This window comes from Anolis carolinensis, chromosome 1, assembly GCF_035594765.1.
Source record: "Anolis carolinensis isolate JA03-04 chromosome 1, rAnoCar3.1.pri, whole genome shotgun sequence".
Classification (NCBI taxonomy): domain Eukaryota; kingdom Metazoa; phylum Chordata; class Lepidosauria; order Squamata; family Dactyloidae; genus Anolis; species Anolis carolinensis.
In genome coordinates, this window is record NC_085841.1 from 223,151,408 (window position 1) to 223,165,573 (window position 14,166).

The following is a 14,166-nucleotide window of genomic DNA, read 5'->3' on the forward strand; positions in this document are numbered from 1 at the left end:
TAGTCTATGCATGCATAGTAGGCTAAAAGGCATATTTCAAATGAAAAGTTGTCAAATCTGAAGATATTGATGGCTATTATAGTTGAAGCAAATAATTTTAAAGTCTAATTTCTTATGTTGACATTTCATAGGGTTGTGACATTTTGACTACTTTTTCAGGTTTGACCATTTTCAGCCCTAAAAGTGTTAGTAAATGCTCGCAAATAATGCTGTCAAAAGTGGTGGCCCTTGACTGGTTCCAGTCCTTGGTGGATTTCCTGGAAAGCAAGAAACTGTTGGACACAATAGGCTCAAATTTAGTGCAGGTTCTGTCACTGGAGGGGGGGGGGTGTTAGTCAGATCAAACAACCAAAGAAGCACTGTTTTACAGTGTATTGTTGACCTTTACATTTTCCCCTAATTTGTGAAGGATTGGTACTATATTAGTGCCCATTGACAGCAACTGCTTCTTTCTTTCTTGCAAATTTAATTTGGACCAGCAAATTTAATAGCTCATGAATTGGCACCCAGTTCACAGACTGCCTGTAAAGGAAGATTTTTGCTTATCGCTTGGCCTTCTTCTCTTTCTTTTATCTAGACATTTCAGTTCATTCTTGGAGAACTACTTTGATAAAATGATGGGTGGTTTTTAAATAAACATGTGGGTCAGTAAGATTTCCATTAATCTGTGAACAATGCTGGAGAAGAAATATTAACTGAATTCCTGCCTTTGTCTTTTATATTTCTACAGCCAGGAGTGAACAATATGGATTCTCAAATTGGTATGCATATATTGTCTGTTACTTGTTGAATAGATTCCCAGTGAAACACCAGGGCAGAAAAATATAATCATTACAAGAATTAAAATGTTAAAAGTCCATTTAGCTATTTGAGTGAACATTGAAATCTCCCTTCATGCTATTTGATAGATGACAGTCATTCAAATAGTTAAGTGTGGTTCTTATTGATTATTAAAGGCAGATTCTTTGTAACAACAACAACAACAATTTATTGATTAGCCAGTTGGCCTTATCAAACACAGACAATACAAACATGAAATACAACATATATCTGGTACACTTAAAATAAAATAAAAATATACAGGTATTTGCCAGCTTGGTGCCAATGTAGCTTAACCATAGATGTATGCATCAGCTATCCTCATCTCCCCTACACTGCACCCCAATCTAATCTATGTACTCCGATCTCCTTTTAGCAGCTTTAAGCAAATACAGGACCACTTTTGTTGTCACAATGGGGTTATAACCTGCCAATAAAAATGTAGTTTTGGCTGCTATGTCCCAGCTTGTTTTATTACAAATAAAAGGCCTTAAGTATTGTTTCCTTTCTTTTTCGTATAAGTTACAATTACGCCAACTGGAAGTCCTTCTTTGTAAAAGATATAGAACTCAGAAAATGGGCTGGGATGGAGAGTATTCACCACTATTTCATCTCTGAGCTGAAAAAGATGAGTTTCCTGACGTTTTGGAAATCCAGGCAGGAATAACATAGGTTTTAATAATTTTCCATAGTTTTCACCCAGTCTACACACATTTTAAAGTACTTCAGAAAACTATTGTCTAGTAATTCATGTGGGTTTATAAAAAAAATAATGATTGCATATGCATAAACCTTATCTCTGACACATCCCCCCCCCCCCCCCGCAAACAATCCCACTATTCCTAGAAAACTCAAATTTTGCGCATACGATCAGGGATCTGGAAACAGTGGAAGGGGAGATGTGTATCAATATTTTTAATGTGCAAAACAGATAACAATTGCTAACTGTTAGAGAAAAATAGAAAACCAAGTTTCAAGCAAAAATTATATGAATCATGAAAACTTCTGCCTTGGTTCAGGAAGCACTTTTTGCAGCAACATTATGTTGCATCTTCTACATTAGAACATTTCCTCTTGTGTGTAGTTCAGTTTGCTGATCCTTGCATTATTGCAGTTCATTGCTACCTTATTTTTTAAATAATATGAGCTTTTAATTGATATGCTGAGTCAGTTTGACGTGTCTCTGTATTAATTATGTTCTAGTTGCTGGAGTGTTCATCTTCCTACTATCTGATATTGTTACTTGCAAGTAATCTGTTAAATTCAGCAGAAATAATTATTTTCTTTGTGTGAAATCAGAAATCATAGGATGGATGAGATTGTTTTATTTTTGTTCTCTAATATTTGACTTCTCACTTTGTCTCACAGGTTTAGCGCCCCCTGGAACTCAGGTAAGCAAGGAACTTTTCTTGGTTTAATAAATGAATTATTTTTAGCATTAAAACATTGGTTATACCCCTCTCCTCCTTTGTATAAATTGGAGCAAAATTGTGCATCCCCATCAAATCTTCCATTTCAAAGCTGCCAGACAGTTATTTTTAAGAGTAATACTTGAGTAGTATAATCTGGTGACATGGCTTTGAGTCAGATTTGACAGATTCAAGATGCTAACTTCAAGGAAGCCTTTTGAGGGGATGCTTTGTTTTAATGGCTTTTTCTAGTTTTTACTGAGTTTTGTTGACTCAATGTCAGTGACACCTTTAAAGACACAATATCAGTTGTTTACTCCTTAATCTATTATTTTTATAGGCACAAGTTTGTGGGCTTTATCTTTGACTTAATGCACTGACAAATATGAAGCTATCTTATCTTAATACATTATAGTTAGGGTTAAAACTATAATAGCTTGAGTATAATTACCGTATATACTTGAGTATAAGCTGAATTTTTCAGCCCTTTTTTTAGGGCTGAAAAAGCTCCCTTTGGCTTATATTCGAGTGAGAGTTCTGACCAGCATATATTTGGGTTGGCTTATACAGTACTTGAACTGTATATATGGTACATTTATTATTTTTATTACTATTATTGTTATTACATTTATTATTTTACTCTATTATTATTGTTACTATTATATTTATTAGTTTACTCTATTTAACATTACATTTATTATTTTACTCTATTAATATTACATTTATTATTATTATTACATTTATTATTTTACTCTATTATTATTTAAAGGATACGTAAGCACATTCACATTGAAAAAGATTAGAATAATAACCTAATCAGAGTTGGACAGTCTTATCTTAAATTACACTTTTATGTAAATATTCAAAAACATTTAACCTACTGATTCCTCAATTAATGTAAGTTTATTGGTTTCTATTTTTATTTTTGAAATTTACCAGTAGTTGCTGCATTCCCCACCCTCAACTCAAGTCAATAAGTTTTCCCAGGTTTTTGTGATAAAATTAGGTGCCTCAGCTTATATTTGGGTCAGCTTATACTCAAGTATATACGGGTAATAGCGTGGTATAACATGTGATGGTTAATCCAGAATTAAAGCTGAAACTCACAGTGTGCTTGTGCCTGGACAAGAACGGGTGGCTTTGCTTACATGTCAATAATGAGGCAGACCTATAGCATCATGCACATATGAATCTGACTCCCTCCTCACATAGACATAGGAGGTTATAGTGAATGCATTCTTAATGATGGTATGTTTTATTTGAATCAATTGCATTCTTGTTCTTGAAATTTTGTTTCTTAATAAACAAAATGTTTTTCTTAATAACCTTCTTTCTTTAGCCTACACCTCCAGTAGTTTGTTCAGTGCAGCAAGCCATACCAGCCAACAGTACTGCTACTGAAGAATCTTCCAAACAGGTATATGTCTCTTAAATTTATTTTGTCTCCCACTCCCTAAACGTGTTACAGATGTCTTTTTATTAGATGTCTTATTTTTCATAGAAATCTATGTGGTCAGAACATAAATCACCAGATGGAAGAACTTATTTCTATAATACTGAGACAAAGCAGTCCACATGGGAGAAGCCAGATGATCTCAAAACACCTGCAGAGGTAAAATGAATAAGTTAAGAAAATTTAACTTTTTAATTGGCTTTGTATTTGGGAACATAGGGTTTTTGCTTATTCGGGCTAGTTTTCATTTCCAAGTATATCCTGTAATGCCAGATTGAATATTTGAGATACAGTAGAGTCTCACTTATCCAGGCTTCACTTATCCAATGTTTTGTATTATCCAATGCAGTCTGCCTTTTGGTAGTCAATGTTTTTGTAGTAAATGTTGCAATGTTTTGGTGCTAAATTCGTAAATACAGTAATTACTACATAACATTACTGTGTATTGAACTGCTTTTTCTGTCAATTAGTTGTAAAACATGATGTTTTGGTGCTAAATTTATAAAATCATAATGTAATTTTATGATTAATAGGCTTTTTCTTAATCCCTCCTTGTTATCCAACATTTTCGCTTATCCAATGTTCTGCTGGCCTGTTTATCTTGGATAAGTGAGACTCTACTGTATTGCAGTAAAAAAGGAGGCAGTAATAAGGTCTTTTTAGACGCATCATATCTTATGTTTTAGTATGATTTTTTTTTGTTTCAGGTGATACAACTTTAAATACCACTCACTTTTAAGCATTTGTATAGTGTTAACATGCTCTGCATTGTGGAATGGTTTCAAATATTTTTATGAAAACTTTTTTTTAGCAATTGTTGTCAAAATGTCCATGGAAGGAATATAAATCTGATTCCGGAAAGCCTTACTACTATAACTCCCAAACAAAAGAGTCACGTTGGGCAAAGCCAAAAGAACTCGAAGATCTTGAAGGTAATTTTCACAGAAAATATTTTCTGCCCTGGTTTAAAGTTGGTGTTGAGGAATATGAAATTTTAGGATGAAGGGAGCCAACACTCTTCCTCTAAACACCATACACCAATAATTATTTTTGGACAAGATGATATCTGAAGATGTGGCCTTATCTTCCAATGTTTTTGTGTGTCTAGACAAAGTATCAACTGGGACCTCTATAGCTTAACACATTCGCAGGGAAGGTACAACTTTTCCTATTTGGTTCCTTAGGCTTTTCCTATCTGGCTCCTTTACTTCATTGTGTCACAAATGTTGGAAACTTGCTTCTTAACTTAAAGTGCTGATAGATCTTCTCATCAATACTTTTTGAGTGGTGGTTTCACTTCTTGTTCACGTTGCTATTGTGCAGAAGGAATAATAGAAGTAAAGTAGCTGGGCAAATCTCAAGAACTTGGGACAGTTGCTTTCCTCCTCTCCCTTCTGAATAAATAGGCAGAGCTTTGCGAAGGAACCTTGACTCAATGCATTGAACACTGAGTGGGCTAACATAGTGAGTCAGTTTTGTTTTGTTGTGTAGACCAGGGATTTCCTGTCCTTATATTCTGGAGTCCATGATAGTGCTGAAACGTATCATTCATGCCAGCATGGGAACTCCAGAATTCAATCTTAATAATAAAATAACCCATAGTCCTGAACCTGTAGCATGTCAGTAAACAAAAAGAAATGCATTGGTTAAGCTGTCGTGAATGAAGAGAAAAGAATAAAAGCCCAATCTCAGTAGTTACTATAAAACAATCCCGGGGGGGGGGGGGGGGGGGATGTCTCAGTAGCATTAACTGCCCTGAATGTGTGATATACCTTAGCGCCGTTAGTGAGAAGTCTCAGACAGAGGTCTTTTCTAACTACTGGAGATAGGAGCACCTTCTTCAACTAGAGCATGAACTCTACCAGTGATTTATGGTTTAGGCATGCAGTAGTTTGCCCATGCATCCAAACAATATAGAACACATCTTAGGCTTTGGTTGCACTTCAGGCTTAAAGTGTCTTATCCTATTTCTAAATGTTTTTCAAGGAGGATGTTACCTTTAGTAATGATAATAATAATTTTATTTCTTATCCACCTCTCCTCGAGGCGGGTTACAACCTTTAAAGTGTTCCTTTATTTCAGTTGAATTTCATACTAATTTTGTTTCTTTTTTCTATAGCCATGATTAAAGCAGAAGAAAGGTAAGTTTAAAATATGAGTCAGACACATTTGAACTGCTGGGGTATGTTCTATGGGTGCTGGCACTAGGGGGATATGTATATTAATGCAAGGGAGCCTGTGTGGTGCAATAGTTTGACTGTTGGACATTGGGAGACCATGGGAACCAACTAGGTGTCCTTTGGCAAGTCACACACAGTCAGCCTTAGATGAAAGAATGGGCAAAACCGCTTCTGAACAAAGTTTCCTAAGAAAATTAATGTCAGGTTGCCATAGGTCAGAAATTATTTGAAGGCACACATCAACAATTGATCCAATTAAGTGTCTTTTGTTATCTGTTTCTAGAATTTTCAATAAAATCTTCAATGAGCATCGAGTGCTCGGTGCTCGATTGTAGGCCCTGCGAGCCGGGCCTATGAGACATCAAGCACTCAATGGCTCATAGGCCTGGTTTGCAGGGTCTACAATCAATCGTTCGGCACTCGACTGTGAGCCTAACCTATGAGACATTGAATGCTTGTAGGCTTGGCAGGCAAGGCCTATGAGCATCGAGCACCCGGCGCTTGGCTGAAGGCCCTGCGAGCCAGGGCCTACAGCCAAGTGCCATAAATCAGCTGACCAAATGGCTACCATTCCCCTCTGAATTTCGTTCACGTGGGGTTTTACCGTTCCGTGCAATCCGAATGGACAAAACTTTACAAAACCATGAAAGAAACAGATGAAACAGGATTCGGGCCCTACTCTAGTATTGATGCCTTCAGCAGCCCTTAGGGGTGACCTGCCATGGGCAGCATGCCAGCATTGGGAAGAGATAGATATCAGAAGCTTCACATTCTACTTCCTTTATTCCTCTGTGCCCAATGGAAGGCTGGGAGAGACAGATTACCTTTCTGAGAGGTCTGATATGTTCACTGAAGAGACATTCTACCCTGGAAAAATCAGGCCCCTGTATATGCTATTAAGAACAGACTATGAATCCAACACTGATGTCTCTTGTTTTCTTAGTGGCAAAGCAGAAGAATCCATTCCAGCATCCTCTGCTGCTGCGCCAGGGACTACCTCGGCCACTCTTCCGGAGGCTCCTGCGGCTGCACCATCTGCTCCTGCTGCTCCACCCGCTGCATCCGCTCCTGACGCTGAGCCCTCTGCTCTTTCTACTGCTGTAGAAAATGAAAACAGACTCCCTCCTTCAACAGAGGAACAGCCACAGCCAGCAGTTCCAGTTGTGCAAGAACAGTCAGTGGATGTTATCACAAACTCTGTAGAAGAAATTCCAAAACAAGAATCCTTAGAGTAAGTAATAGGTTGCCTAGTTTTTCAATGTTTTAGTATGTTTTGTTTCAAAACATTGAGTTATAGCCTGGTAGTAGAAAATTAAATTTGAAGAAGGAAAATGAGATGGAAAATTAGATGGTTGTCATTTTGCAGCTATTAAAATTGGACGTTTCTCAAGTTGCAGGGTTCAGTTAAAGATGCATTGTGGTCCAACCTGGTTTTGTTGTCCAAGAAATAGGGTATCATAGGTTTTGGATTCTGAGTGGAAGTGGTTGGAACTGTTTGACTGGCCCCATTGTGCAGCTGGGGGTTATGCTGTAGCCTGAAACCCAAATATGCCTCAGATTTTCTGGGGTAAAATAGTTCCTTGTCTTCTTATTTCTCTCTCCTGTTTGACTGGCCCCATTGTGCAGCTGGGGGTTATGCTGTAGCCTGAAACCCAAATATGCCTCAGATTTTCTGGGGTAAAATAGTTCCTTGTCTTCTTATTTCTCTCTTTCTTCTGTGAATGGAATCAGCATCCTGGTTGTCAGCTACCAACTTCCTGACCCTCCCATGGAACTAGTAGTATTTTCTTTTGCTAAAATGATGTTTTTTATTTCATTTTAGTATTACTCCCAAGAAAGAAGAGGAGGATGCCCAGCCAGTTAAAAAAACATATACTTGGAATACAAAAGAAGAAGCTAAGCAAGCATTCAAAGAACTGTTGAAAGAAAAGGTCATTAAATTGAGTCATGGATTATGAATGCAATACTTAATTTGGCAGAATTGCTCATTTTTAGTGAGCTTTATAGAGTAACAGTTACACAGAAGTAATCAGGGGGGAAAGTTGGTCCAAAATAATGTTTGTATAAGCTATCTTACCTGGTACTGTCTTAAAGTATTAAGTTAGGACTTTGAGTGAGAAAGTCTAGGAAGAAAATAAAACAATTATTACTTTCAAGATGATCATAGTGCTGAGGCAGTTGTCAAATTCTAGAATTCTGGAGCAAATGGCAAAGGAACTATTTCGAAAACCTTTTGATGTTTCCAGTTGAATCTTTGTTCTTGGTAAACCACTGAGAAACACCTCTGTGCACTGTTTTAGTACCTTTTCATTTCAAGTCCTGTTTCTGAAACATCACTTCAGAAACAAATAGATGAAGCTCTGAATTTTTTATGCGTTTGCTTCCTTTCACACTAGATAGGAAATGGGAGAAAATAACAATTGTTGGATAAATGAAGTATAACAGTAGAAAATAAGCATGGTGGTGAGAAGAATCCTGTGTATCAGATTTATCAGTTGCCTTTTTGTCAAACTTCGTATAAAGATACATGACAATCCTTTGTGCAAGTAGTTATTTTTTAATTTTAAAAACATTCAGCAGCATACAGGTCACAAGTTAAATTGTTTATTTTGTATCTTCATAGCGTGTACCATCAAATGCCTCCTGGGAGCAAGCAATGAAAATGATTATCAATGATCCAAGATACAGGTATAACTTGTATTTATTTGTTTTAACCATATAGTTTTCAGTTATGTCCATGAGCCAATGCAAAAGCGGATGCAGTTGACTCATAAGTTAACCTTTTTGCAGTGTTATTAGTGTTTGTGTGGTTGAGAAAGGTTCCAAGTGTGTTTTTAGGAGCAAAAAGTTCTACACATTCTAAAATTGTCATTTGTATAAGGTTAAAATCTGCAAGAGGATGAATTTTAGTTGATGTTGCAACTGTGATTGAGTTTTTTCTTTGTTCTTTAATATGGCAGTGCTTTGGCAAAGCTGAGTGAGAAAAAGCAAGCTTTTAATGCTTATAAAGTCCAGACAGAGAAAGAAGAAAAGGAAGAAGCAAGATTAAAATATAAAGAAGCAAAAGAGTCTTTTCAGCGTTTCCTTGAAAATCATGAAAAAATGACATCCACAACCAGATACAAGTAAGATGAGCTTCATATAGAGTACTAATCAGTATTTTGGACCTAAAGTTCAAAACTCTTTAGCTCGGGCAGAGTGGAATGTTAGTTTCAGTGTATTGCATAAATCCTTTAAACCGTCTTGCATAAAGGGACTGGGAATTTACACAGATTGTATCCTTTGTGTCCATTCATATTTTCTCCAACAGTTAGCAGTGGAGAATGTGAACTTGGGAAAAGGTTTAGATTGCATTACATGCAAACAAAACAGTAGAATAATAATTTCTTCCTGTTTAGGAAATGATGTCCAAAGCCATCTTGTGCTGTGTTTTCAATATTATTTGAACAACGTTCTGGTTTAATAAACCTTGGTCTTTATAAAAAAAAAACCCCAAAACCTTATTAAGCCCATTGAATGGGCTATGATGAATTCCCAGTCCTTTTCCATTGTAATTGGTTTATTCTTTTTACTGCATTTTCTGTTGAAATCTCATTTTGCTATGTTTTGTATGACACCTTGGTCCTATAAGGTGAAAGGTGGTTTGAAATATTTTTAATAAATCCATTATGTGATTTGATGTAATAATTTAGGTCATGATTGGAGGATTTATGGCTTCCAATGTTGGAACTCCTGCCAGCCCTGGCATGTCTAATACTAAGGGATGATGGGAGCTGTAATTCAACATTCAACAGGGGTGTTTCCCACATAATAATAATAATAATCATCATCATCATCTTTATTTATACCCCACCACCATCTCCCCACGGGGACTCGGGGCGGCTCACATGGGGCAGAGCCCGATCAGCATAGTTTACAAAAACAACAGCATAAATACATTACACAATATACAAAAGATAAATCACAATAAGGCAATAAAACAAGAGTGAATACAACAGTAATAATATCCATCAACCACCAAGTACAATTCAGTCGGCTTCATAGATGGGGGAACTGCAGCAACAATATATAAATAGCATCATCAGATTAAAATACCCAAATAAAAGGGACCTAATAAAATTCAGGATAGAATTATAATGTCGACTGAGGCTGGCTGGCTTTCTGTAACAATTTCACTATGAAAACTGATTTCTGTGCTCAAAATGTACCTTAGTTGATGTGGAGAGAATGTCTTATATCTAAATTGAGATCACATTGTTTCTTTATGTCATATAAAGCAAGAATACTTTTGCAATTCTGAACACAATTTATGTGGAATCAGAAAAAAAATTGGCATAGCTATTTAACAAAAACCAGCCAAAATAATAGAAGTGGAACAAAGTGAAGATATATATCATGTGTCTCTATTTCACCCCCCCCCCTTCCCCCAATATTTTTGTAAATAGAAAAGCTGAACAAATGTTTGGAGAAATGGAAGTTTGGAATGCAATATCAGAACGCGATCGTCTGGAAATCTATGAAGATGTGCTATTCTTCCTATCAAAAAAAGAAAAGGTAATTCCCCCCTTCCCTGTTTGCTGTCCTATCTTCCTGTAGATCAGTGTTTCTCAAACAAACTCTGTTCCTCTAGGTGTTTTGGACTTCAGCTCCCATGCATCCCAACCAGTTTACCAGCTGTTAGGAATTGTGGGAGCTGAAGACCAAAACATCTGAAGGAGCAGAGTTTGAGAAACACCACTGTATATAAACCCTAAACCTACATTTTTAACATCAAAATATGTGAGAGTTGTATTAGAACATTTAGAGGGCCAGATGAGGTTTGGAAAGTAGATTTTTTACATGTTAAACAGAAAAAGAGTTTGATTTTTCTTCAGTGATATTCTTACATTATTTTTGTAAGAATTACAATTAGAAAATTAGAAAAACTTTCTGGTCCTGGTTTGAAAGTGTTATTCATGTTTAATTGTACTTTGAAAGTAGTTATACTCCAGAAACTTCATTTTTGTCGCTGCCACAAACTAAGTTGAATTGGTTGAGACTCAGTGAGATATTCATTGGTAAACTATAGCGAAATGTGCTGCAGGATGTCCAGAAAAAAGAAAGTTTTTGCAGTTTAATAAACGTTTTCCATGTTTTTATGATAGAACCAATTAGGAAATGACATTTATAACCCAGGAACAAAAATCATGTTACATAGTGCAATTACAATTCAGTGGAATCTTTATTAAATGTAGGGAATTTAATAACTTAGATAATTGTATTTTGTTTTTAAATATATGATGTGCTACATCTTTTAGATCAGCTTGTGCTACACAATAGAAACAAGGAGTGTTACGATGTCATTTTCCTGTGATAGATGAAGTACATGTAGAGGAAACATAAAGACTGGTATTTTGTCTTGCACCCTTGTTCAGCTGGCAATATTATTATTATTTTTTTAAAAATCAGAGCATTCATACCTCTCAATTTCTTGTGACTTGCATTTTCAGGAACAAGCCAAGCAGTTAAGGAAGAGAAACTGGGAGGCATTGAAAAACATCCTTGACAATATGGCCAACGTCACTTATAGTACTACTTGGTCAGAGGCTCAGCAGTATCTGATGGACAATCCTACTTTTGCAGAGGATGAGGAACTTCAGAGTAAGGATAAAATGGATGAATGACTTTTTTGTTGGAATTCGGTGTTTTGGGGGTGATTGAGTTCCAAAAGCAACTGAAATATTGAAATGGTTGAGAGTTAACTGTTGTCTGAATGTGAAACAAAAACCCTTTGGTAACCTGCCATAAACACAAGATTTTGATACTGTAAAGTACTGCATCATTAAGCTGTGCTGTAAATAGCCTAGTGTGAGCTGTTCAACAGAAAATGGTCACTTTGTAAATGTTTTATTGGGTTTTCAAAGAGCAACCCAGAATAATAGATCTTTAGCAGTATGGTAGGTTTGCATGTACAGTTGCATTTTTAAGATAAGCCTGTGAGGAAAGAACCTTTAGGCTTGAATATTTATTCAATATTTCATTTGCAGTTTTGCCGTTTTCCCCTTCATGTTATTGATACAGATCACAAGATATAGCTACCTTTAGAATCCAAATCCTGATCTTGACACATCTGGATTAAAGAACCCATATCCTTAAAGTTAATATTCAGAAATATTTTATTATATTTTCCTTGCTTTTTTATTATCCTGGCATCTGATATGATTGCTTCCAGGATGGCAATGGAACCGTTTATAACAGCAACATTTGCAGCACTTTCAGGGGTTTAATTGATTTTAATCAGCAGCTGCCTTTAAGATGGTGGCTCGGAGCACAGGTTGTGGCTCATTTCAGAAGGTTTGCGATTTTCCACAAGGAAAGTGAGCTATTGAAAGTCTCTGGATTATAAATTTATTCATCTCCTCTTCTCATTCTTTTGGTGGGCAGGGATTGCAAGATTCTATTTTTGTTATGAAGTTATAACTAGTTTCCCAAGGTAGGACATTATGGAACTATTGTGGAATGAGAGCAAGCTAGAATCAAACTTGCGATTTCAGATCTTGACTTGCTTTTGAACCAGAGTTCATTGAGTTCATGAATTGTAAACCGGTGCTTAAATTAAAAGATTTCTTTGCAGGCATAAAACAAGAATTAAGGAAATTGCATTCGCCATAGATTTGTTACAGAACACCCTGACAGAGTGATATCATGATTTCTTTTAATTCTTCACCGAACCGCTGTCCATATAGCCTTCATGAGATTACAGGTATGGACCTGTATTTGAACATGTTGATATTAGAATTGTTTTTTAAATTACTTGCTGTTTTTTCTAGATATGGATAAAGAAGATGCATTGATTTGTTTTGAGGAACACATAAGGGCCTTGGAAAAGGAAGAAGAGGAAGAAAAACAGAAGGGCCTTTTCAGGGAACGGCGACGGCAGCGTAAAAATCGAGAATCTTTCCAGGTCTGAAACATCATGCTAAGTCCTTGTTAGAGACGCAATGTTAAATAATTTTTGTTGAGGCTTCATTATATGTGGGATTTATGAGCTTGCATTATGCTGTTAAATGTAGAAGTGTGGCTATATAATAGTTCTTAAAGGGAGTAGACTAGTTAGTTAACATTTAAAAAAACAGGCAGAGAGAGATCTGTAGACTAGTCTAAGTTTATTAGTCTTGTTTTAGTATAAATGTTGTGTGTTTTTTGTTTTTATATGTTTTTTGTGTTGTCAGGTGTAAAGTTTTAGAAAGTAGATTAGTAGGGTGTTTTTAATGTAAAACTTCATAATATGTTTGCTTATTATAGTTATTTTTTCTATAAATAAAAATTAATAGCAAAGAAAAATAAGAAAAAAGAGACAAATGTTAGTTTTGGTATCCACTAAGCAATTTTTGGCTGGTCTAGTCACTGGCAAGGTTGTTGACTGTGTTCCAATAAGGGATACATGTAGATTTTTCTTTTGCTGGTGCTTTCAGTGCCAGAAATGTTGCTAAGCCACAGTTCATTGTTTTTAATGTACACTCGGACTTACAACAAGTTCCAGTTGGAGGCAAAAAGGTGTTTGTGTGCTGCATATATGAGCGCTTTCGAGATGCCTGTGGACTCTTAGGGCAACCGCCTACATTTCATAGGGTTTTCTTAGGCAATGAATACTTGGACGGGTTTGCCCGATCTGATATCTTTGTCTGGTGAAGAGTTACAGCTTTTGAACATCCAGATAGAGAGAGAAAAATATGTATCCAATATTTTGCACACACTATTGGACTCAAATATTTTTCATTTGTAGGTTAAATAAAGTAAGTGCTTTAGAATAGCAAAATGTGCCTTAAACCTCCAACATTGTGAACTAATTAACTAACACTCTAAAATAACTATGATCAAGACCTGTATTACACTATTGTGCTTCAAATTCTTCCTTTAAGCTAGGAACCTTTTCCTGTTCATGACCTGTATTCTCTTGGAGATAATCAAAGGAGACTGTGTGCCAGCAATAGGAGGAAACAGAATCAAAAGTAGATGGGCTGCATGTTTTCTCTCCCCTTTAAGCGTGATGTTGGGGGAGGAAGTGAACGCTATGGCTAGGGTCCTTAACAAGACTGATTCCAACAGTGATTTTTAAATCAGGCCAGAGATACAGAACTGTAAGATGTTCTTCCCCCTACCCCCCAATGCTACCCTGTTCAATTTGGGGAGCGGTGGTTTTGGTGAAATTACAGAATGGGTCCTTCAGCCTAGAGGCAGAGAAGTGTTTTATTGGCCAAAGATTTCTACTCTTTTGTGGCTAAGTTTGTAGGGCCACATACAGAGGTGGGGACTAACCTGTACC

General features: G+C 36.3%; 1 protein-coding gene across 1 annotated transcript in view; it reads left to right on the forward strand.

The window, feature by feature from the left end:
- The window catches only part of prpf40a (pre-mRNA processing factor 40 homolog A), a 32,948-nt gene that overhangs the window by 10,522 nt on the left and 8,260 nt on the right, over nt 1-14,166 (forward strand). The window contains exons 4-16 of the mRNA XM_062965794.1: nt 731-761; nt 2,188-2,210; nt 3,568-3,645; nt 3,730-3,840; nt 4,493-4,613; nt 5,801-5,822; nt 6,805-7,092; nt 7,684-7,792; nt 8,485-8,549; nt 8,822-8,986; nt 10,307-10,415; nt 11,351-11,501; nt 12,671-12,804. Coding sequence (XP_062821864.1) covers nt 731-761; nt 2,188-2,210; nt 3,568-3,645; nt 3,730-3,840; nt 4,493-4,613; nt 5,801-5,822; nt 6,805-7,092; nt 7,684-7,792; nt 8,485-8,549; nt 8,822-8,986; nt 10,307-10,415; nt 11,351-11,501; nt 12,671-12,804 — 1,407 coding nt within the window. The remainder of the gene's footprint in view (nt 1-730; nt 762-2,187; nt 2,211-3,567; nt 3,646-3,729; nt 3,841-4,492; nt 4,614-5,800; nt 5,823-6,804; nt 7,093-7,683; nt 7,793-8,484; nt 8,550-8,821; nt 8,987-10,306; nt 10,416-11,350; nt 11,502-12,670; nt 12,805-14,166) is intronic.